The sequence below is a fragment of the Apis mellifera genome, linkage group LG8 (assembly GCF_003254395.2).
Source record: "Apis mellifera strain DH4 linkage group LG8, Amel_HAv3.1, whole genome shotgun sequence".
NCBI classification, from domain to species: Eukaryota; Metazoa; Arthropoda; class Insecta; order Hymenoptera; family Apidae; genus Apis; species Apis mellifera.
Window position 1 is genome coordinate 11,747,281 of NC_037645.1, and position 27,114 is coordinate 11,774,394.

At 20.7% G+C, this 27,114-nt stretch overlaps 4 protein-coding genes across 11 annotated transcripts; 1 reads left to right on the forward strand and 3 right to left on the reverse strand.

The window, feature by feature from the left end:
• Window positions 1-8,317: 8,317 nt before the first annotated feature.
• LOC412398 (macoilin-1) lies at window positions 8,318-14,360 on the reverse strand. 6 transcript variants are annotated; one of them, XM_016913770.2, is made up of 13 exons: window positions 14,170-14,360; window positions 13,857-14,080; window positions 13,039-13,180; window positions 12,842-12,968; window positions 12,626-12,755; window positions 12,269-12,335; window positions 11,999-12,206; window positions 11,663-11,921; window positions 11,281-11,526; window positions 10,508-10,684; window positions 10,125-10,397; window positions 9,275-9,468; window positions 8,318-9,099 (listed from the first exon to the last, which is right to left on the reverse strand). In XM_016913770.2, exons 2-13 carry the CDS (start codon window positions 13,934-13,936, stop codon window positions 8,837-8,839), a joined length of 2,166 nt encoding a protein of 721 aa, XP_016769259.1. In that variant the 5' UTR covers window positions 13,937-14,080; window positions 14,170-14,360; the 3' UTR covers window positions 8,318-8,836. The 6 variants fall into 6 exon arrangements, with proteins under 6 accessions (XP_016769259.1, XP_006569760.1, XP_006569759.1 ...); XM_006569697.3 differs by having other exon boundaries at window positions 11,663-11,804; window positions 11,868-11,921; window positions 12,002-12,206; window positions 13,857-14,357; XM_006569696.3 differs by having other exon boundaries at window positions 11,663-11,804; window positions 11,868-11,921; window positions 13,857-14,357.
• On the forward strand, window positions 14,143-16,157 carry LOC100578892 (stimulator of interferon genes protein). The gene is made up of 2 exons (XM_006569826.2): window positions 14,143-14,218; window positions 15,340-16,157. Exons 1-2 carry the CDS (start codon window positions 14,143-14,145, stop codon window positions 16,059-16,061), a joined length of 798 nt encoding a protein of 265 aa, XP_006569889.2. The 3' UTR covers window positions 16,062-16,157.
• Window positions 16,158-16,371: 214 nt separating this feature from the next.
• LOC725039 (eukaryotic translation initiation factor 4E-binding protein 1) lies at window positions 16,372-18,717 on the reverse strand. The gene is made up of 4 exons (XM_006569699.3): window positions 18,575-18,717; window positions 18,120-18,278; window positions 17,062-17,217; window positions 16,372-16,532 (listed from the first exon to the last, which is right to left on the reverse strand). Exons 2-4 carry the CDS (start codon window positions 18,259-18,261, stop codon window positions 16,483-16,485), a joined length of 348 nt encoding a protein of 115 aa, XP_006569762.1. The 5' UTR covers window positions 18,262-18,278; window positions 18,575-18,717; the 3' UTR covers window positions 16,372-16,482.
• A 2,497-nt stretch (window positions 18,718-21,214) lies between these two features.
• On the reverse strand, window positions 21,215-25,768 carry LOC411989 (eukaryotic initiation factor 4A-I). Of its 3 annotated transcripts, none has more exons than XR_411604.3 (8): window positions 25,612-25,768; window positions 24,566-24,683; window positions 24,254-24,401; window positions 24,073-24,182; window positions 23,628-23,903; window positions 22,886-23,337; window positions 22,587-22,782; window positions 21,215-21,463 (listed from the first exon to the last, which is right to left on the reverse strand). XR_411604.3 is itself a non-coding variant. In XM_623282.6 (7 exons), the coding sequence occupies exons 1-7, from the start codon at window positions 25,632-25,634 to the stop codon at window positions 22,638-22,640; spliced, it is 1,272 nt and encodes a 423-aa protein (XP_623285.1). In that variant the 5' UTR covers window positions 25,635-25,768; the 3' UTR covers window positions 21,672-22,637. The 3 variants fall into 3 exon arrangements, 1 of the variants encoding a protein (XP_623285.1); XR_411603.3 differs by having other exon boundaries at window positions 21,393-21,463; window positions 22,546-22,782; XM_623282.6 differs by lacking the exon at window positions 21,215-21,463 and having other exon boundaries at window positions 21,672-22,782.
• Between the last annotated feature and the right edge of the window lie 1,346 nt (window positions 25,769-27,114).

A 27,114-nucleotide genomic window follows, 5' to 3' on the forward strand; every position in this document is an offset into this window, starting at 1 on the left:
TACATCCATTTTAATATAATTTTAATATAAATTTTAATATGATTAAAATAAAAAATTATTTACATTTATATTTATAAAATGCTTTTATTTATAAGTTTTTTAATATTTATTTGTGTGTGTATGTGTGTATATAAAGATGAACGAATATCTGTAATTACAATAAATTCTTATTACATATAGTAAAAAATAAATCGATATTTTTTCTCTGAAAAACATAAGAGATTATAAGATTTTAAATATTTTTTAAATATATTTAATTAATGATATTAAAATTATTGATAAAAATATTCATAAAGCATTATTACGAAAATAAAAATTATGTATATATCATAACATATATATATTAAATACAAATAATATAATTATAATATTTTTTCATATATATATATATATATATTTGAAATATTATAAATTGGAAAATATTTTTTTATTTTAATTAAATAATGAAATATAAAAATATTAATATTGTTATGTATATTATAAAAAAAAAAAAATAGAAATATTTATCATATTTGTATATATAATTTATTAAAATATTTTTTATTCATTAAATAAAAAATTTTAGTCTAAAAATCATAAATTTAATATCTTTGAAAATTTAGCAAATTACAAAAAGAATTTATTTATTATTGAAATTATATTATTAAAATTATTAATAAATTTTCATACATTCTATTTTCCGTTTTAATAAATAGAAAAAAGTCGTACATAATTATTTTTAAAATAATTTGAAAAAGCAATGAATTTTTTGAATTTAATGATATTTTTTCTTATAAATTCAGACAAATAGTTTCATATAAATGATTAGGAAAAAAACAAAAACAAAATTTTACATTAAAATAACTAATATTTACTAATATTATATAATAATATATTTTATTAATATTTATATTTACGTATTTTTAAAGATATATAAGTACTTAGACAAAGAAATAAAAAATAGACAGAATTTTTAAAATACCCAATTTTCTTTCTGCAATATTATCGATTTTGCGATTGATATATATAATGATCTTTTCTTTCTTTTTATTATTATGGATATAATTTATTTAGATTAAAATATTTATTAAACCTATTTTAGTAAAAAAAGATTTTTTTTAAAAACATATTTATACTTCTATTAAATTAATAGAATAAAATATAAATAATAGAAATTAAAACTCACGAGACTGAAATAATTATAAACATTTATAAATTAACATATTATTAAATATATTTTTACATTGAAATATTTAAATTTAATTTAATAAGAATAAAAAAAAATACAATTACTCATGTTGAAAATTCAATTTTGTACATTACAAAAATTAAATAATTTCTTTGCAGAGATAATATGGAATAAAAGAATAATAATTTTATAAATTTTCTTATATTTATTAATGCGAAAAAAACAACTATTGTAATTAAAAAGAATAACATTTACGGAAATATTCTGTCTCAATATTTTTGATCATGTTGAAAGTATTTAAATAACAGTTCAATTACAATTTTTACTAACATTAATTATTTTTTGTTTTTTTATACAAAACAACAGGTGAGGTAGAAAATTTATGAAATAACGATGATTCATATGTACACGTGAAAATTTAATCATATTAATTATAATATATAAATTATACACGTGTCATTTTACAATATTTATTTTAATAAATATTTCTATCGTATAAATGTCGGTACACAATGAAAAGTCATTAAGTACCAATACCAAGAAGTACCTATTTTTTTTTCTTCTTTCTTTTAAATCTTATGTAGCATAAAAGAAAATATAGAATTATTTACAAAAAATGTAACAAGATTGATATTACTTTTTATGCATACTAAAATATCATATTTATTACGTATGAAAATATTATGAAATATTTGAGTTTTTAAATATGCACGAATATTCAAATTGTAATTCACTGTGCTGCAATTAAGAATAAAATGAAATCTTTCCCAATAAATTATTTAATCATTTATTAATCATTCCATTATTGTGTAAGAAGAATGTAAAACATTATAAGCACAATGATTAAAAGTGAAATAAATCAAATTTTAAGAAATTTTTTTTTTATAATTTGGAAATCATGATAATGAAAAACTATTTAAAAACTCACTTGAAAAAAATAATTTTGTTTTCTATAATTTTGTTTCAGTATTTTGGAAAGCAATGTGAAATTTTATAAAAATGATGTGTATCTTTTATTAAAAAAAATAAATAAATAAATAAATAAAATAAAATAAAATAGTTGAGCCATTGACATAAAAATATAGAAAAATTTACTTCGGTAGTAATCAGAATATATCATTATAAAAAGGTACACGAATAAAAAAAAGTAAACAACCATAAGTACTTAACATGTGTACTTGTATACACGTAAGAAATTTTTTTTCACATATAGAAATTACACAAAAATTAAATTTCTATTTTAAAGATTCTCGTCTTTTTTGAGCAAGATAGTTTCATTTTAATATCTTTTATGCAAGTGACAGAAAAATTCGAAGAAATATCTTTTGTAAAATTCATTTAAATAAATTGTAAAAATATTCCACTTGATTATTAATGAGCTACGCACATTCATACAGACTAGACGAATTTCAATAATACAGATCATTGTCTACTTTAAACTGAAATGATTTAAATAATTGAAAATTGAAAGATGAAGAATGTTAAAAGTTTTTTTCTTTTCTATTTTTTTTTCTCTTTAATATGAATGCATAAGAAGAAAAGGGCATTTGCGTGCATTGTCATTACATTATGAGATCAAAATTATAGCCATTTTTTTGTAGATATATACTTTTTTAAAATATATATTAATTTTTAAAATTATCTTAATACTAAATTAAGAAGAAAAAGAAAAATGAATGCATGGCCGAATGTCGAAAACATAACAAAGAAAAAGAAACGCGTTACAAAAAAAATATATAAAATTATTTAAAATAAGAGGAAAAAGATATAAATTACATTATTTCTAATTTTTTAACAATTGATATAATGAATATTTGTAAATCTATTTCTATTTAAAAAAAATTGTTTATCAATTATATATAGTTTATCAGAGAAGTACAATTTAAAGAAATATTTTGAATATATGTTTGCAATATTAATATAATTATAAAAAATAATAATTGCATGTTTTAAATTTAATATTTCGCAAAATTACTTTCAAAAAAATCTTTTTTCTTAATACCACTCACACAATCATGAAACATATTATTTTTAATAAAATACATTTTTTCATTTTCATCTTTTCTTATCGTTTCATAATAATGAATATCTTAATATAATATTGTAATAGTTTTACGTGTCTCATTTTCTTATGAGAAAATATTAATTTTAATTAATAAAATTATTTAAAATAATAAATTTCTTTAATTTCTATTTCTTTTTTATCAAACATACGTATATTGATAATATACAAGTTATTAAAAGAAAAATATTTTAATCATTTAAATTATTCTATTTTAGTAATATTTTATTTTTACAAATTTATTATTAATTTATAAAAATTGCATAATACTATAGAAACAGAATTATATTAACGTATTAGATGCATATACAAGTACATTACATGATTCTGTATGTGTATGTTTTCCAAAAGATTATTATGAACATTTAGCATTTCGCTTTTTATAATCATTTATTTATAAAATTTTATAAATATAATGAAACAAATTCTTCTTATATTTTTATCAAAAAAATTTTAACCATGAACTCCATAAAACTCAATTCTATTATTTTAACGCACTATCTAGATGAAAGTAAACAATTCAATTTTTTTTTTAAATTTAGTTAAAATTTAATTGGAAATACATATTTAAATATTATATTAATGAAAATTATTCGAATTGTAATTAGTAGTAAGTAATGTAATTAATCAGAAATTAAAAAAAAAAATATACATAACATTAGAATTTCATGATATGGTTTTTAAAATATCTTTTTTTATTAAATTATATCATTCTTTACTATTGATAAATAATTATTCATTATTTCATGTAGTTTTTAGTTATAATTATGTAATAAAAAAGAATGATTATCTATTTTTGTTTTTTATTATACAGAGTAGTTTAAATAAAATTTTAAAATTTATTTTCTTAGGAATCAAAGAAAATATTAATTTTTTTTTTTACTTAAATGATAGAAGAAAGTTTCAAATTTAAAGATTTTAGAAAAAGGATTTAAAAAATTAAATCAATTTTCATTGATTTCATTGAGAAAACAAATTGTAATATTTTATTTGATCCATTCTGTATGTGTGTATATATATATATATATATATATATATATATATATATATATATATATATTTCAAAATAATGTTGCAAAATATCACAATGTAACATAATCACAATTAAATTTAATTTAATATATATGAATTTATTTCAAATGAATTTATTTTTTACATTAAAAAAAAAATATTTTTTTTTATATTAATTATTTTAATATCTGTAATAAATTTATTATATTTTATTCTTTTTTTGAAATACTTAAATCCATAACAAAAACAATATATTCTTATTGTCATCAAAGTTTTACTATAAAATATATATTAAACGCGATTTCTTAAAAATTGTTAAATATAATTATTATGCAGTCACACTGGGTTATATAAAAAGCACCCTTTATAAAATTTATAGTACATAATGCATAAATAATTAATCTCAAATTTTCGTTTCCAAAAAATTAAATGTACGTGTATATGCTATGAAAATTAAATGAACATATACAGTACAGCATGCATATGAATGTTATGTGTCAAATCATGTGCGTGTGTACTTGTTCATAAAATACATCACATTAACTTTATACAAACAATATGAGTGAATTAAATAAGAATATATAATAAGAATATATTTACGAAACCAGCCTTATAGTGGAATTAAATCCATAATAAGTATATTAATCGCAATCGTTACAGCACTTCCTGATCAGGTACTTAACATGCACTTGATAATGCGATATTGAGAGAGAGAGAGAGAGAGAGAGAGAGAGAGAGAGAGAGAGAGAAAAAGAAAAAAAAATACTCGCTTTTTAAAAAATATTTCTATTTGTCGTACAACACATTTTACGTTTTTCTTATCAAATTAACTCATTTATGTTTTGTATTTGAAATATTATTCTATTTGTTTTTTTATATAATGTGTTACATTTAATCACACATGTATTACATAAAAAGATGATAACATCAAATTCAGTATCTTTTTTACCTGTTTTATATAATATTTTTCTTATATAGATAGAATAACATTCTATTGTAGATAAATCTATTCCACTTAAAATATCATTTACAAGTTTATAATATTTACTTTATTTGATATAAGACAATATTTTTAATTCATTTTTGCTACTATTACAAAATAATGATAAATTTTTATAGTAGTCAATTTTAATTTGACTTTTTTTCTCAATTTCATGAAAAACATTTGTCTGTTTCATAAAAAATATTAATTAATATGAAAGATCATAAATGAGTTAAAAGAACAAGTTTTCACTTAAAATAAATTAATAAACTTCATATAATGTTTTGACTATGCTACGCAAGTGCCCATACAATTTCTGTAAATTTCTTTTTGCGTTTAGTCTATTTTAAGTAATTATTTACACTGTTTCATTACATTATAAAGGCTTATGCACATAATGATACAAGTTGACATAGACACAAGTCTGATTGATCTTAACTAAAAAAAATCTTAAACATAAAATAAATTTCCATACTAGTTAGATGATAATTATTGAAGAAATATCTTGAAAGTTTTATGCATATGATCATAAACTGTATCATTCTTTTTATGAATCTAATATAAAGATGTATTAATATTTTAAAATAAGCATGTTATCCTTCTATTTAATATAAGTTTAATTGTCAACATCAGTGAATTATAAAATTTTAAAAATTAAAGGGTTTATAATAAAAACGACCTTTTAGTTTTTATCTTTTTTTTTTTTTAGAAGAATAAAAAAATATTTTAGTATCTTTGTTCAATAGACTTAAATTTTCATTAACGAAACATATTATTACAATTTCTCTTGATATTATCTATAATTATTACAGAAAAACTATATTTAAACAAGTGAACTTTATGATTGAAATTCAACAAACAAGGATCATTTATATTATAAATCCTTCAATTGTTTACATAAATTTAAAGATGAAAAAAAATTAGCACTGTTTATACATATTAAAATAACAAATGAAACAAAGGTTTTCTCAGAGTTACACGACTTTTGTATTGATATGCTTTTAATTTTTTAAGCAAAAATTATTTTTATCCATATTTTTTATAACATAATATTCATCTTGTAAATCAATATTAAATCATAAATAATTCGTAATTTTTAAAACAATTTATATAAATATTTAAACAAGACAATTGCGCTTTGAATACAATTATCGTGTAAATTGAAAAGTATCCGTAACATATGCATTGTGCATTAATATTTAGTACGTGGATCATCCAAGAAACATGAAATTAATTAATGAACTCAATAATTTAGTGAGAATACTATATGAACTTTTTAAATTTAATAAATGAAAAAAAAAAATTGTTATTGTTTTTTCAAATAAAGACAAAAATATTAAATGAATATTAGATGTCTAATAAATATTTGTGCTTATAGAAATCCACTTGACTAGTTGGTCATGATCCACTATGTTATTAATAAATTGTCATGACAGTGCTTTATATATACAATCATGGAAGAATGACTTTTATGATATCAACCAGTCGTTAAATAATGTTCATTGAAGCAAGAAGGTACTGGCTTTCTAGCGGATTTAAAGAATACATAAAAATCATATCTTCATCCTTGAGATCTTTTATATATAATGCCAACTTTTTTCAAAGATATCTGTTGTTTTTTGCATGAAGATATTTTATCATATCTCGAAGGGAATAGCATAATGATATATATTCTAATATTATTATTAGTCTTTTAAAACTTCATCAATGAACAAAATACAAAATGAAAAATAATTATTTTTTAGAAATTCAAACATTAATTACTAATTCTCATACATACACACCATTCTGTATTAAATATCTTTATATCTATAATTCTGTGTTAATAATTATCTTTAAAAGTTATTAAAAAAAAAAATAATAAATTTAATGTTTTTAGATATTACATCTAGAAATTAAATATATAAAAAATAATATAAAATAGTATAAAATCAATGAGAACTGATGTATCACATAAGCAGTATGTCATATACCTTCATTAGTAATCAACTTTTACTAAATTATATTATCATTGGTTAATAAGAATGAAATTTCTTATATTATAAAAAGAATATATTATGTTCAATATCTAAATATGTGAAAGGAAGACGTTTATAGGAAAATTTAAAAAAATTTTTCATTTTATTTTTCCAAATTGCTAAATACTATATAATTAGAATATTAATAATGTTATTAAAAATTAGAATTTTGATTTGAAAATTGATTTAACTATCTAATTATAAACGATTTAATTATTTATATAAATAAATGTGGCATTACATTACTTTATCTCTTGAAGCTCATTATATAAATGAGTTATAAATTTTTAAAGTAAAAAGATCTATCTTTTCCATCATTTTCATTACCAATTATAATATACTTAACTTAAAATTTTTTTACAAAATTTCTATCTATTATATAAAACACTGTACACATTTCGAAAAATTATTATGAAATATTAACACTTATTTCATACCGTTCGAAAGCCAATACACAATTTTACCATTCTAAAAAACTAAAAGATTATATTCAAAAAATATAAAAAACGTATAGAAATGAGAGAATATCAATACGTTGATGATTATTTCAAAATGAATTTGGCGTTTTCGACATTTACAATTCTTTCGAATGATAACGGCAGGTTTTTCAATGTATATTAATGGCTGGTTTTGGATGATCACATGACTTAAAATGGCTTCGTTTGCCAAAGACATTAAATACAATTGTATGCTGGACTAGCTTCGGATTACGACTTGAATAAGATTTGTGTCTATAACAAGTCGTCATAGATTTAGGCATATGCTGTAGGAGGATCAAATACAGATTGAATTTTCAATTTTTCTATTTTATAAGAAATAAGAAATATTCATTATATCGATCCAATTTATATTGTTTTTTTCTATTTTTTTTATAGCTATACACATCGTATTTTTAATAGAAAGTGTGATGTGAAAATCGATATAATTCGAAATAAAAAATTAATAAAATATAGTTTTTTAAACATCAACAGTAAATTTATCAAATATTATAATGTAAATAGATAAATTTAATTTAAATATATTAAATTTAATTTAAAATTTAATAATCATTTATAATAACTAGATTACGCATTGCGTCATTGTTGTTTCATTTTATTAATACATTTTTTTTTCTTAATACATCTTTTATAAATACCAAAAAGATAAAGATACCTGTTAGATCAACCTACAGCATGTTTAATAGAACGTAACTAATTTTTAAATATTTTATAATTTAGTATTAGTTACGTTCCATGGTCATAAGTAGTTAATAACATTGTATTACTTCAGGTGACAAATACAATATAAAACATGTTTCTAGAAGCCTCCCATGGAAGACATTATAAAAGATATCTTTTATTATGAAATTTGACAAATTTATAGCATAAGCTATGTCTCTAAGCAAATATTACACATATACTTTATGTTATAAGTATTAAAAAGATCTAATATTTTATTACCTGAAATTTAAAAATTAGATCTCAATAAAACAAGTATATGTATGTATAAAACTTAAGTTTGTATTCAAACTTCCATTGAGAAACAGACTGAAACATGTTTATGAAATATATATAATCAATTTTTTGAAGCCCTAATATGGCCAAAAATTGTTTTTTTCAAGCTTCGGTAGATGCTATTAGGGAATTTTTAGGTGTATACGCTGTCGCATTTGGATCCAAATTTGACACTGTACACCCTGGACAGGGACTTTCATTTGAACGTATTTTTGTACCTGTAACTCGTACTTCATTATTTAATCGAAGCTTAGATGTCGTGCATGTTGGCGCAGGTCCAAATGTATCTTGTGGCATCACAGCTAAATCTTGGGCTATTTTTGCTTTTAATATTTCAATTTCCTTTTCTTGAGATCTAATTAAACCTAATTCAACACAAAATATATATTTTATTCTAATTTAGTATATTTATAAAATATTTAAAATATTATAAAATATTTAAATAAAAAGTATTTTAAATAAAAATATATTTGAAAAATCTATATTTAAATTAATTATCAAAATATTAAAGAATAATAGTTGAAATTAAATTTTACTTACTTTCTCTGATTTCTAATTGTCGTTTGGCTTCACCAAGTGCAGAAAATAAATCAAGTTTTATACGTGTTTCTGCACTTAAACTATCTTCTAAATGCGCAGTTTTATCTTGTAGCGCATTTAATGCACCAAGTAAAATTTCAGATTCTTTGTGATTTTCCTTACAACGCGATATATCTTTTTCTAATGTATTGCATCTAAATACATATAAATATATATATATATATATAAAATTAACATATACATAATTTTATGAATTCACAATATGAAAATATAATATTAACACATTGAATGTTAAACTTCTAATATATTTCTTCATTTATGTAAAATTAAATTTTCAGATAAAGAAGAATAAAATATATTCATTTATCTTTTTTTAAATTAATAATATTAAGAAAAAAATATTTATTTGTTAATATATAAATTATTTTAAATTATTATTCATAAAAAAAATATCTTGAAAAAATTTCTTTAATAGAATTAGAACTTCTAATAAAAAAGAAACTTTTATTAGCTAATTATTAGCAATGTATTTTATCGATATTGTTATATTAAACTTGAAATATTACATTATAATAACATCATAATTAATATTAAATATTTTATAATTAACTATTAATTTCAGTATTTCAAGTTCATCAATAAACACTTTATATATTATACATTTGTTAAATAATAATTATATTTACAAAATTATAAATGTTATCACTTGTAAATTTTAATACTATATTTGTTAACATTCAATGTATTAGTTTATGAAAAATTAATTTAACGTAAATTTAAGTTTTAGCAAAAAATATTTTTAAAAATTGTATTTTTTTTATATGATTTATTATTATTTTAAAATTCTTACCTATCTTCTTTCGTTTTAAGCTCTCGTCGTAAATTTTTGAGATCTTGTTCCATTTGTGTTCTGCGACTTTTACAAGTATCTGTACATTCTTGTCTAACAAGTGGCGGTGGCGGAGGCGGAATTCGTGCTTCTTCTGCAGCTCGTCGTGCTCGCCTCTCAGAAACCAAAGATGCTTCGCAAGCAGTACGTTGTTTTCTTTCTTCAGCAATTCGTTTTTCCAACGACGACATTGTTTGTTTATCTAATTGACGAGCTGTTACTAATCCATGTAACCTATTCATATAAAGATATATTTATATATAATTAAAAATATTTAATAATTATGCAGAAATCTATTATTAATTTAATTTTAATAATGTAGAAATACCATTATCTATACATACTTGCTTTGTAATTGATCATTATCATGCTGAAGTTGTTGTATATCACCCTTAGCTTGGCGTTCTCCACTTTGTAAGGAACTTATTTGAGAACGAAGTTCTTGTTCCAGTTGTCGACTGGATTGCAGATCTGATTTCAAACGTTTTATGTCAGCTTCAAGCCTGCGACACATCAGTAACCTATTTAAATGATATTATATTACACTAAAGAAAAAACTTGATAATATAATAATTGTGCTTTTCAATTTAACAAAAAAAAAAAAAAATTTAAATTCATTTAAACAAAATTTTTTTAATAAAAAAATGAAATAGAAAAGTACAAATGTATATGATATTAAATTTTAATTTAACACAAAAACAAAAATGAAAAACATAAAAAACATAATAATAGAACTCCATTTATCAAAATAAACTTTTTATCAATATCCAATTAAGTGAATATAATTAAGTGCTATTATCTTATTATTAATATTGATCATGTCACTCCAATTATATGATCATCTGCTATGAATGAAAACAAATATGTAATATATAACAAGAAGTTAATATATTATATAATCCAAAAAATAAGCTGTATGTATGATTAAATTCATTCGTTTGAACTTTGATTATTTGAACGAAAAGTTAAAAGTATTGAGAGTAATCAATGAACTTCTATTATATGAACTTACTCGGTTACATGAACTGCTTGTCCCCCATCAGGTTCATATAAATGGAGTTCTATTGTATCTAAAATAATATTTTTATTGATTCATCAAATGATATAAATAATATACCTTTGGCAATATTCATCTTGTTGTTTTTGCTGTTCAGTTATATTATCAACTGTGACTTTAAGTTGACGAGTTTTTCGCTCACGTTGATTATTAATAGTCGAAGATGATTCTCGATTTTCTTTTATATTATTCCATTTTCCTGTTACAGAACCATTAGTCTGTGATTTTAATGTAGTATGACCACAATTTCCGCTTTTAATAAATTTATCTCTTTCTATTTCATTTGTATCAAAATCATTGACAGATCTGTAATTTTCATTCAAAATATTAATAAATTTTTTATTATATTATAAAATATAGATAAAAAATATATATAAGTATTAAATCTGAGTATATATAAAATATTTTATATGATGTATAATTAATTTCAAATGTTACTTACCCAACTCTTTCAATAAATTGTATATCATTATGATTAATAGTATTTCCATTTGTATGTATAAATTTTTTATCATTTTTATCAGATTGTGATAAATTTGTTACATTATGCTTATTGTGTTGTTCTTCTTGTTTCTCACCTTTATCTAAGGATTTTCTGTGATTATTTTTTGTTGTTACATTTTGATTTGTTGATGTAATTTGTGTACCTATATGCAAACTGCCATTTTGTATACCTGTTTCTACGGAATTACTACTGTTTCCTATAATATATTTAATTATTAAATTATATTTTACTTTTAATATTATAAATATATTAAAGTTGAAAATAAATACAAACTACCTCTACTTTTTTCAGGACTTGGATTACATTGTGAATTTAATTTATTATTTTGTGATTTAACATGTTGTTCTAATGTAGAAATATGAGATTGTGATGGAACTTGTATTGGTTGTATTGTAGTAGAGGTTTGTTGCTCTAAAGGCAGTGCTTGCTGCAATAGTTGTAAATAGAATTCATTTTCCTTTGCTACATCTTTTTGCTTCCTCTGAAAAAAAAAAAAAAATTCATATAAAATCAATCTCAAAAAATTGATGTTTATAAATTTACCTGTCTCATTCTGTAGCCGATGTAGCTCTTAAAGCCAAAACCTAATGTAACTACAGGATAACCAATGCTAAAAAAAATTATATCTTAAGATATTTTTATTATTACTTTTATGTTAATATTATTTATTAAATATAGTAATAATAAATTTTAATAATTTATTTTAGTTGATTTTTTGACAGTAAGTTCCACATTTCTATTTTAATAAATATAATCTTACTTTTATATATACTAACAATTTATCATTATTTTTTTATTACTTAAATTGTTAATTTCTAATTCTTAAATTTATTTTTTTGTATTTCTCAAATTCTATTCATTAAAATATGAATAAAGATGTAATAAGAAAAAAATATATACCAATGTGCTGCAAATGGTCGACAGAGATCCAAATGAAAGGGCATATGTCGTAAATCTCTTAATCGAACTGCTGCTTCTATATATAGAAATAGTAACCATAACATCACAGTTGGTAGGCACACACCTTTATCTATTTCACATATAATATATTTATATGTTATTTTTATTATAATTACTTCTTATTAAAATAATCTAAAGTAAAAAATTTATATTTACCTGTATGCCAAACATATTGTACCCAAACATAAGTGCTAGCAGCAAAAAATAACCAATGTACTGGTATGAAAAAGAAACAAATCATATCTGATGTAAGAGCAATACAAATAAAAAATACAGAGAAGGCCTGAAAATATAATTTATATTTTAAAATTAAATATATATATTTGTTACATAAATTTTTTTTGCTCACTTACCAAGCCTTGATATTTAAAAGAATCGTAAACACTTCTGAGTAGTAACCAAAATGGCCATAAAAATTCAAATCGAAATTCTAAAATGAAGTCTGCCAAAATTACCATGGCCCATAGTAGAAGAAATTTTAAATAAAGTAATGTACTGAAATAAAAAATATTATTTTATTATTCGTTATTGTAAAACAAACAATATAATATATACAGATATTAAATCCCTAGTTTTGAAATATCTACAATTATTATATATATTGAAATAAAATATATTTAATAGAAAATTTTAATAGAAAATATTAAAAAAAAATAAACATTACAAAATATTACTATATTTTCAAACAAAACGAAATAAAAACTTTAAAATATAAAATTATATAAATGATTTTAATTATATAATTATGATAACATAACAAATTATGTTAAAAAAAAAAAATAAACTAAAATTCATAATATTTATCAATTATAAATTTATATAATTATATGTAAAAAAAGCTGCATTACAAATTAAATAAAAAAATATAATATGAAAAACATATAATTAAAAAACAATTTCAAGAAAATCATTTAACAAATTATTTTCAAAACAAGCACACATGGTCAAGGTTTTAGCAAATGTCAAGTATATCACACAGTTTCTGGAAAGCGGTCGACAATCACATACTGATACAAAGCATTATAGAGGCTTTTACACTCCATAAATTGAAAAATATAACAATATTTGATTGATAGTTTAAGAGTATTTCAAGAGATGATTCGTTAGATTTTTGGTTATTTTTAAAATTAGCTATTCCAATAAGAGAAGACATATGGCGGCGAAAATTTACCTTCCGTAGATTCCCTCGGTGAGCTTGTTGCGTTTCAAGGGCCTCCGAAGCTTACCGCACTCGACATTTCTTCTCTTCATATTCCTTGACACTTTCACCACAACCAAAACGATGTTATTCGCGGCGAGCAACAAAATGGAAAAAACCGCAAATTTTCTGCGGAATTGTGAAAAAATCCACTGTCTCGCGCGCGACTTCTATCAGCCTCTTTTGTTGTCATTCGTCTGCGGACAGATTCGAGGTTTTACAGCGGTTTACCAAGCAGCTGATTGGTCCATTGTAGGATATGGCGCTAATCAGCAGCAAAAATCACCTGCTTAGTTATTTATTTTACAATGCACTTAAAATTGATATATATGTCTGTACGTCTTCTATAAGAAATAAATCTTTTTAACTATATGACAATTTTCACAGAAAATGTTTCTAGATTATATGCTTTATCGATCGTACATATTTTCGATTGTACCGTAGGTCAATCGACTTGTTTCACTTACGTTAACAGCGCTCTGACCTAGCGATATATGAACTATCTTTTTCTTTCATTTTCTCTATCTCTATTTTATTTCCTTGTTTTGTTATATGATATATTTTGCTTTTTTTGTTTTAATATATTAGTAATTTTTTAAATTTTCCAATCTCTTTTATCTATATATAAAAAATATATTCTTTTTTTTATGATTTCTATTATATATTTCTATTATCTCTATATAATTTAGTTAGAAAGATTAAGATATATACGTTTTTCAAAAAAAAAATTAAATTTCTATAATATTAACATAAATATTAATAACTAGAAATGTATAGCGGGTAACGAAAATATTCGAATGTTTATATTTACAATTTTTGGTGAACGAATTATACATATCAAAAGAATTTATTTAAGATAATGAGAGATATAGTAGGAAGAAAATCTCAAAATTACATTAACATAATTTGGAAATGATTTATCAATTTATTCGGTACTTATAATGTATTTATTATATATTTATTATATGCACTATTAATAGGTTAGAAAAGTATTCGAACGTTGATATATTGTCAACTTTTATACATTAGATGATGAATACTGATTGAGCATTTTTATGTTTATTTAATATCAAGATATCGTTCTATTAACAGTAACATAAAAGTGTGCGATAAATTATTGTGAAACAGATATCTTTTTATATGTAATATATTAATATATATGTAAAATATATAATTTGTCAAATGGATGAAAAAATTAGATTATTCATAATAAATTGCATTATTGCAAGTATTATAATAGGAATATATTCATATATACTAAATAACAATACAATTTTTCACACTTTTATTGGTTTACTTTATTTTATAATATTAGAAATTATTGTTATTTTATCAAAATTATATCAATATATTTACAATATAAATATTATGGTTACAAAAAAAAGTAATTTGAAATTTGATGAAAATACTTTGAACTTTATATTAAACTTAATAATTTTTATTATATTAACTATGATTAAACATTATTATTTTGATAATTACATTAAATTATTTGATCCATTAACATTATGGATATTATTACAAATTACAAATTCTAATAAATGGAAGAAAAAAAATATTCATGATATTAATTCAATACAAGGTTTGGATTATGGAACTGGATTAGCATACAACTATTATTATGGATATTTAAAAGTTATACTTCCTTCAATTGGCAATCTTAATAAAGGATTAATTGAAAAAATAGAAAATACTGAAGATATACATAATATAAATATAATGGTCCATAAATTATTTATTTTGATTCCTTCGTCATCATATATTCCACCTGATCTTAAAGAAGCTTCATATCAGTGGATGGAAAGTGCAATGGATTTGGAAGATGAAGTACGTAATCGAGCAGGAGTAAAAAGAAGATTATATCACAATAGTGTATATAAAATTTATCCTAATGGACAAAGATCAAATGTACCTCAATATATAGTGGTAGAAGGTGCAACACCTTTATTAACTTTTTTTGAAGTTCAAAAACACAATCATTCAGAAACAAATCTATATAAGAAATATTGTAAAGAAATTGTACAGAAATTTTATATAAAATTACAAGAGCTAATAGATAATGATCCAGAATGTGCAGATCTTTGTGAATTAATTTATTATGATGATTATGATTGTAATAAAACTAAGATTAATATTGCAAAAATCTTATTAGAGAGATTATCAAAAATTAAAAAATAATACATCTATCAAAATTTTAACATATTACAGAAAATATTAAAATTTTATATTTTCAGTCATTGTAATTTGCAGAAATAAACAACTACATTACCAAAATATCATTTATTTATTGTAGTACAAATATATATGAAAATTAGTTATAAAATAATATGTTTAGTAATGCAAATTTGGATGTACTAATTTAAATTTTTTTATCATCTTTATTAGCAAATATGATGATAAAATGCAATATATGAATATAACTATATCAATTATATTTAATATTTCTCAATTATATTATATAAACACTTATTTAAGGCCCCTGATAGTATATATTTATACAAAAATGCTATTTTGCTAATATATTTTTGTATGGTTACATTGATTATTACTACTTATTAAAATTGCTGGCACATTATGAATATATTCTTATCACAATTTATTACATGTCCATTTCAAATTGTTCTGCAGATTCTTCAATTACTGGAGTATCTGTAAGATTAATAAAATCATAATGCATAATTTATAAATTATTAATATATATATATTTAAATGAATTTTTTTAACATTTAAGAAATAGAGTAGATATCTATCACATTATTAACTATTAGTTTCTAAATAAATAAATTAAAAAAATAAATAATTTAAATATATATGCATATATATTTAATTATATATATATATATATATATATATATATATATATATATATATATAATATTAACTATTAGTATTAACTATTAGTTTCTAAATAAATAAATTAAAAAAATAAATAATTTAAATATATATGCATATATATTTAATTATATTATATATATATATATATATATATATATATATATAATATTAACTATTAGTATTAACTATTAGTTTCTAAATAAATAAATTAAAAAAATAAATAATTTAAATATATATGCATATATATTTAATTATATTATATATATATATATATATATATATATATATATATATATATATGTCGCATGCATGCGACAAATGAACAAAATATATAAATTCTAACCTTTGATAATTTGATTCTTTACTGATGTTAAAGGATTTGGTGATGCATGTTTCAATAATTCTCCAGGTATAGATGGCATATTTCGTGGTGGTGTTCGTGATATAGGAGAATTTCGTAAATTCATTAAAAAGTCACGTTCATAAACAATACGAGTACCTGCACAATACTTTATCTTTTATAATTATTTATAAAATGAAAATTTTTTAAAATCTTTTTTAAATTCTTTTAAATTCTTTTAAAATCTTTTTTAAAATCTTTTTTTAATTATATTATAGTAATTTTTTATAAATATTAAATTTAATAAAATTTTTTTTAGCAAAATTTTTTTATAAAGAAAAAAAAATTTTATTTAAAATATTTTTATAATAGCTATTTTTTATTTTATTATTTTTTTTACTATATTTTTTTATATTTTAATTGACTTAGATATATAAGAATAAATATGTTAATTATAAAATATAAATACCAGAAATTATTTATGTATTATAAAGATTCAATTTTTTATATTTTTATCGAAAAAATTAATAATTAAAATTTAATTAGACTTATTTATTTTTAAATTACATTAAATATTAAACAATTATATTTACTAATTATATCTCTGAGAATATAATGTAAGATTTTAAAAAAGTTACTAGAATATATAAATATAATATATAATAAATTTTATAATACTCTACAAAAATATGAAAAGAATAAATTTAAAAATAAAAATATATTAATATTTATTTATTAATATTTAATAAAATTATTATATTTCATAATAGAATTAAAACATATAATAATGTTTATATCAAAATTCAAAATATATATAATATAATATTAATAATTATATTAATATAATAATCTAATTATTAATATTTTTCTAGAATTGTTTATTTACTTTTGTTATATATACTCAAAAATTATTAAAAAAATTTATTTTCAAATAAATTATTATTAATCAATTATTTATTAATCTATATAGTACAATTGTGTACTATGAAATATACTAAAATTATATTGATTAAAAAAAAAATATTACATTAATAATAACATAAGAAAAAAAAGATACTGACCTCCAGGCGTAGTTGAAAAAAGTGTTCCACCAGGGGTGGATGAATAATCATTAGGTAATTGACTGGGATCATTAATAACAATTCGTTTCGAAGGTATGTTTTGACTTTGGGTAGCTTGCCTTGCAATCGGTGATGCGGACATACTTGATCTTTCAGTTTCTTTGAAAATAAAAATAATTTTTATTTAAGATAATTTGTTTAAACAACACATAAAAATAAAATCTGTAAACGGTTCATTATTACTGTTGACAAATAATTTTACTGCGTAATTTATGAAAAATAATGGACTGTGAACTCGACTTGTAAGCATAAATATAAACAGTCATTAAATGAAAAAGAAATAAAAAATCGCTTTTTTTCAAATTTTACATCATATTCATTTTCACTAGTTTAATCGGTTTAAATATTGCACGTTTACAATAATCTGAATTAAGTATAAACAAAGTATAACATACGTGTAACCTAAAAAATCGAATCACGAACGAACACAACAATTCACAAAAGTCTCACCATACGATAAGTGATTGTTTTATATAAGTTCACAAGTTCTCCCCACTCCTAAAATACTACAGAAAAATGCTATCTAAAGCATTAGCAATCATTGGCGCGAACTATCGTATTATCATTGTACTAAATTCAAGTACAATAATTAAATATTCAAATATTGTAATACAATTTTTTATTTTTTCAAATTATATTTATACAACTTCTATATTAAAAGTTTAAAATTTCATAAATTTATATAATATAAATTTTTATAACATAACATATTGATTTCTATTTTTATTAAATGATTATATTTAATTATCAAGAAAAAAAAATATAAATTTTTACAAATTTTCATTATTTTTGATTAAAAAAATTTTAATAAAGTTTTAATAATATATATTATATTCTTTAAAAATTTAATTTTATCTAAAAAATTTATTTAATTATAAAAAATATATTATAATTAAAATGCAATATATATATATATATATATATATTGTTAAATAATATAAAAAAAACTATTAAGGCCCATCATATTTAAAAAATGAAATATTTATTCTTAATTTTTTTTTTATAAACATATTTTAAGTTGTAAAATGTACATTTTGTGGAATAAAAATTTATATTTTTTTTATTCTTATGATTTTATTTCTCTTAAATTTATTTCAAATATCTTAATTGCTAAATTTAAATAAATTTTGTCAAACATTTGTTTTTTAGATATTCAACTTACATACATTTTTTAAATTATTATAATTATATTAATTATTATAATAAATAACATAAATGAAAATAAAAATATATATATTTCATTAATTTATAATTAATAATTCATTTAAATATAAAAATATAATGAAAAAACAAATTTGATTTAAAAATTATTTGAAAAATTTTGTATTTCAAATTTGATTGAAAATCTTTGTTCTTCATTTTTATTTATTAAAAATATTAATATTAATAATAATGAAATTACTAAAAGAATTAAAAATAATAATAATAAAATAATTTGATATAAAAAAATAATTTGAATATTTAAATACAAATTTTTTTTATAACTTAAATATATATGAATAAATAAAAGAAAATGATACATCGATAATATTATTAAATAATTTTATATAATAATTTTTTAATTATTACATAATTTATATTAATTATTATTAAATAATATTCATTTGCCGTTTTATTATATTTAAAATAATTACATATTTGATCTGAAAATTACTTATTAAAGATTCTGTGATATATATTTGTGAATCTTTTTTTTTAAATATATTTTGTGTGAAAAGATTGTAATTTATTATTATTAAACATTTCTTTTTTCATTGTCAATATTAGATGTATCATATCCGATTTTTTGAAAATAAAATTCATAATTAATACAAAATTCCTAAACAACATACTCAATTAAAAAACTTTATATTATTATTGTTATTGAAGTTCATATATTATTGATTATTATTGAAGTTCATATATATTATATTTTTTCTTGAAATATTTGTATTAAAAAGATAAATTTTAATGATTTTCTAAATTAATAATCATTTAATTTGTTAATTATTCAATAATATTTAAAAAGAATCATTTAAAATTATATAGAAACTTCCAATTTGCAATTCAATTTGCAAAAACAAATTTTTAATATTTGATTTATAAATATCGATGAAACAATAGACTAAAAATTTTTGATTATTTTATACCAATATAATACATAATCATAGTGTTATTTATTATATTACATATACATTATGATTATCATTTGATTAAATAATTATGTTAAAATGAAAGTAGGTTTTACGATTTCCGAGTATAATTTATTTTATTTTATTAGTAAAGATTATTATCGTCTGAAATCTACCAGGATCCAATAATATATTCAATAATTCGCTAAAATAAAATAAATAGAAATGACTATTTAAAATAAATATAGACAAGTAAAAATAGTAATGTAATGATTCTATATGAACGACATCCACATTTATTGTGTTGATTGTAAGAGTTCAATTTAACTATATATATGGTTATTAACCATATATATATATATATATATATATATATATATATATATATTATTTGTATCATGTGTAAATACAATAAAACTCACAATAGCTCACTATTTCAAAAAATTTGTAATATTTACAGAATTTAATAATAAACAGTTTTCGGAAATTCGAGCAGTTTCTAAAAATATGTATACATAAGAAAGAAAATACAAAATTAATAATATTAAATGTCAAAATATATAATATACATATATGTATAAAAAAAGTTTATTGAAGTTATATATATATAAGTTTTATGAAATTACTCCAACTTTCGAAAACTATTATAGATGTTACATGAAACTATACTGGAATAATTAAATGTTTATTCATAATACATTTTCTTTACGAAAGAAAATATATATACATACATATAAATATATATATATATATATATTTTTATATATATATATATATATATATATATATATATATATATACACACATATATATATATATACACACACATACATATATATATATATATAAAAGTTCTCACAATATAAGACACATTAAAATTTTACTTTTAAAAAAGTACACAAATACACAATTAATGCAATGAAAAATATTTTCATGTTTTTTTTATTGATAAGATATAAAATGATCGTGTAAAAGTCTGACTTCTATAATCATTAAAAATAAATAATGCAAGCGTATATATAAATAATTCGACATTTATATTATATTGTTAATAACCTGCAAAGGGCAGGAAATTAGAGAGGTAATCGATTTACAAAACTTCTATATTGAATCACGAAATTTGGTCTTTATTTCCAAAAATATCTCCCTCATTTCTGGACCGCTCAAAATTGCCTGCAAATACAAATAAAAACTGTGAGAACTTTTTGAATTATATGTATAATTCTTGTTTTCGATATGATCTGGTGATGAAATTTATTGTATTGATTTATATATGGTTTTTTTCTTTTTAAATATAATTCATCTAAACTTCTTTTGTATAAAATAAAATATCTTTTCAAATATTTCAACATAATAGTGAATGCAATAACAAAAACCACAATTAAAAGGTCAAACACTTTATTTTCTTAATGAAAGTATGTACTTAGGATTTGGGACATACAAAAAATTCGTATCATCTAAAGTCTGAATGTACATCTCCTTCGACAACGCTTGTGATTGAAATACCCTTTCCAATACCCGACTAAACCTCTGCCTAGACAAACACGTTGTAATCGCGGCGGTAAGAGTGTTGAAGATGGACCATGAAATATGGAATAAATCATCCAGTTGGAAAAGTTATATAAGAAAGAAGATGAAATAAAATTATTCAAGATAAAAGATTTGAAATTCATAACAGAATGTGGATATGTTAGATAAAATTGTAAGTGCATTTACGCAAAATATAAAATCTTTTGAGATAGCAGAGAAGTAAAAGAACAACCAAAGTTGGTTGAATTACCTCACTTCTCAGTTTCTTTTTATTTTACCGCCTCACAGTATCAGTAATCGCAATGATTGTATTTTGTCGAGGCGATATTATTAATTCGTATTGGAAATTGGAACAATTTCGGTATTTGTAGTCACAATGATAGGGATACTAGAGATATTAACAGTAAAGAGTTATATAATAGGAGTAATAGCGGGGAAAATAGTAATAAATATTGAACAAGAAGAGAGTAGCGCAAGAGTATATACCAATAACAGTAATAATAGTAAGAGTAATAGTGGTAGAAATAGCAGTATAGTAGTATCCGTAGTGATAATTGTAATAATTATAATGTAATAGTACTAATTTTTTTTTCTAGCGTAACAGATAACTATTTCTGTAATCTACTGTTATAAAATGAAATTGAGATGAGAACGTTTGGAATATTTCGGTAGATCGCGTTTACATAAGCGATTATAGTTCACCAATTCACTCTATATATACTCACACACCATGAGAGATCAGCTGAGAGCTCCGTATTTCACTTACTTTTATTATTTTTTTTTTTTAATTATAATGAATTATAGCCAATAGTCAGATTTAAATCAAATCTGCGACATTCATTGGCATTTCTTCGATACTAGTATTATAGAATTGTTCAATATCTTTCAAGGTTCGTTTATCGTCGTCAGTTACCAAGTTAATTGCCACTCCCTTGCGACCGAAACGACCACCTCGACCGATTCTGTAATAATTTATACATTACAATTATCATAAATTAATGAAATTAAAAATATAATTTAAAATTATATCTAATAATAATAATTCAATGTATAAATATCACTTACCTGTGAATATAATTTTCACGATTGGAAGGTAAATCATAATTGATGACAAGTGAAACCTGTTGAACATCAATACCACGTGCTAAAAGATCGGTTGTTATGAGAACACGAGATGATCCAGTTCTAAACTGCCTCATAATGAGATCTCGTTCTTTCTGTTCCATATCTCCATGCATAGCAGAGACCGTAAAATCACGAGTGCGCATACTTTCTGTTAACCAATCTACTTTACGCCGCGTGTTACAAAAGATAACTGCTTGAGTGATACTCAATGTATCATATAGGTCACAAAGTGTTTCAAATTTCCATTCTTCACGCTCAACATAGATGAAAAATTGTTTAATACCCTCTAGTGTAAGTTCTTCTTTTTTAACCAAAATACGAATTGGATTTCGCATGAAGCATTTAGATACATCTAATACATCTGATGGCATTGTAGCAGATAGTAATATAACCTGAAAAAATTTTTTATTTTTTTAAATCAATTTGTTATGACTTTTAATATAAAATATACAAATACTGTTTTTATATAATTACCAAATATTTCAGATTAAATTTCATATTTATTAATTATATAACATATTGTAAAAAAAAATTATAAAATATAAAAAATGTAATACAAGTATTTTTATCTTATACAATTTAAATTTTATTATGAAACAAGATATATTTTAATAGCTAAAAAAAAAACTTACTAAAAAATAAATTTTATCATATAAAAAATATAATTAAAACTTATATATACCTGTACTTCATGAGGTAATAATTTAAAAACATCATGAATTTGATCCTTGAAACCACGAGAGAGCATCTCATCAGCTTCATCTAGTACAAATAGTTTGATACTACTGGCCCGTAATGCCCGCCGACTAATCATATCATAAACTCTACCAGGTGTACCAACTACTATGTGAACACCTTGATCCAATTTTCGCATATCTTCACGTACATTAGTACCTCCAATACATGCATGACATTCTGCATGCATAAAGTCTCCCAAAGCAATAACAACTTTTTGAATCTAAAAAATTTTTTAATATTTAGATAAAAATTTTGATTTATAATCCTAGATTTAATTTAATTTAAATATTTATATTATTCATTTTTTAGTCTTCAATTTCTTAAACATATTTATTTAAATGCATTTTTTTTCAGTTAGTAATAAAGTTAATAATTTCATTTATATTTACTTGTTGAGCAAGCTCACGAGTTGGTGCTAGAATCAAAGCTTGACACTCTTTAATGGTAGTGTCAATTTGTTGTAAAATAGAAATTGAAAATGTAGCAGTCTTGCCAGTTCCTGTTGAATATTCCATTAATTAGAAATTTTATTGTTATTTTTATAACAAATAAAATATAAATTTTTCTTACCTGACTGTGCCTGCGCAATCACATCGTGTCCTCTTATACATGGCAGAATGGCACGCTGTTGAATTGCAGAAGGTTTTTCAAAACCATAAGCATAAATACCACGTAATAATTCCTCTTTCAGATTCATTTCATCAAAGTTGTCAACGACCTAATATACATTAAAAAAATATATAATATATACATAATATATATATATAACATATATATAATATATATAAAATATTATAACAAATTTTTAAAAAATTTAAATAAAATTACAATATTTAATTTTTCATTTTAATATAATAATATATATCATAATTATTAACTTACAACATCCCAATTTGATTCAATGATTCCATCAGGCTCCATACCAGGAGGGCCATCATATGTTTGTTGATCACTTTCACTTGGACCATTTTTGGAATCTCCTGCCCATTGATCATCGTTTCTGAAATATACATAACGAATTATATAAAAAAAATTTATTTATATTTAAATATATAATTTAAATTAATTTATTTATAAAATATTTATTATTTTTAATTATTATACCAAAAATTAATATATAATTTCAATACATTGACTTTCAAATTATACGTTTACTATAAAATAATAAAAGCAAAATGATATAAATAATTTTCTATTTTAACGACCTTGAAACATAAAACTCAACGTCATAGTATATTAATTTTGCAATAAATATTATAAGGTATTTCAATTTAAGAATATCGAGAAATAGTTAATATTGAATAAATATAATAATGTAATTAAAATAGATTATTAAATAGATATGATAATGAATTTATCGATGACTTGATAGATACGTTGACAGTGACTCACGCAAAAGCATGCCCGAACAAGTAAAACGTGTCTTCATTACAAGATATATAATGTAGATAATTTTATGCAGTATTTCGAACAGTGTTTATTTTACTGTGTTTTTTCTGTCAAAACTAAAGAAAATTTATTTTTTATTACGTAATTTCAAATGCAAAGTAAAACGTGTTTGCATGACGAGTAGTCTCTAATTCTTATAATAAAGATTAAAATATATTTTTGATAAGTTTTACTATTCGCTATATAAATAATTGTTATGATTTCTAATCACAACAATAGCGAGGTTATAAAAAGAAGTAGAAATAAGAGATTAACATTAATTTTGCGAACAATGTGACAAAAACGAATGCACGCCATGTTGTCAGTCTCGTGTCCATGCATTAGCTGATTGCCGCACTATTTTTTAAGAATATATCATTAAGTGTCGACGTCTAACCGTACACAACGTAAGATTTACAGAAATATAACATAAATAAAAAATTTATGAAATATAAGAAAGCATGCATATTTTTTAATTACGTGTGAAAAACCGAACTTACCTTCGCTCAGACGTATGCGACATGTTCCGCTCACGGTAGGTCGACGGAAAGGACGAGTTCCTATTGCGTCACAAGGAATATTCTTATGAATGCCGCACAACGGCGCTGCAAACAGTCTTCAAATTTTCAATGAACTTTTCTTATAACTGAACACATAAAAAATACTCAAAAGAATTCGAACGTTTTGGAATATAAACTTTTAGGAACATATAATAGCTTTTTAGACAATTCTTTAGTTTTTATTATATTTGTTTCTTCAAATACTTATTGCGCATAAGGGAAGTACGTCAATTACCCACAATCCTTTGCGATCTTATAGTGGGGTGTGTGAGGCAAATACAAATGTATTGTCGATCATGTATACACATCTATTTTACATTTCTAATTTTTTCAAAAATAATTCGAACTTATTTATTAAAATATATTTTTCTTATTTCAAATAATTTTATTTTTATTATTTATTATACTAAATAAATTTTCTAGTTGCTATAAAGATTCCAAATGTTTTTTTCTATGTTGAATGTGTTTTTTTTCTATATTAAACGTTTGAAGCTTTAATACTAATTTCAAATAATTAAAATAATATATAATCAAAGAATGAAAAATTTGATAATTTTATTACAAATGATAAATATAATTGTTAAACTTAATATATTAAAATTTTATGATTAAAATACTTTTATTGTTATTTTGAGTTAATAATTTTATAATATATATATTTTTTTATAATATATATGCAAATGTATATAGATATATAAATAATAGAAAATAATAAATATACGTAAGATATTGTAAGATAATAGATATATATAGATATATAAATAATAGAAAATAATAAATATACGTAAGATATTATAAGATAATAGATACATATAAATTATACAAATAATTTTCATTTTTAAATTATTTTCTATTTTAATGAAATTATATGCTAATAAATATTTACTAATAGAAGTACTTTTTTCATAATATATGTAATATTTACAAAATAAATTCAATAACATAACGATTATTATAACGATAAATGCAAATATGTTATAAAAGAACTCTAAAATTATTGCGAAATATTTGCAATAAATAAATTCACAACTAAATTATATATATAATAGTTTATATAGTTATTATTATATTAATGCGCTCAAATTTGACTAAAAACAATATAATTACATATCGAGAAAATAATAAAAAAATATGAGAAGCTATCCTGTTTTTATGATTTGATATATCGTATGTATATATTTGTTATAACTCAATATATTTTGTATATGTAATATATGTAATATAATATTATAGAATATATACTATCATTTATTTATATTCTTCTAGTTTTAAATCAAATATAATTTGTAAATATAATGTAAATAAATTTACATTATATATTATTATATCATATCGTATTTTAGAGAAAATATAATAATAAGAGAAAATATAAAAATATAATTTATATTATTATATTTTTAATATTACTATACTTTTTGATTGTATATCAAAAATTTCAGTATT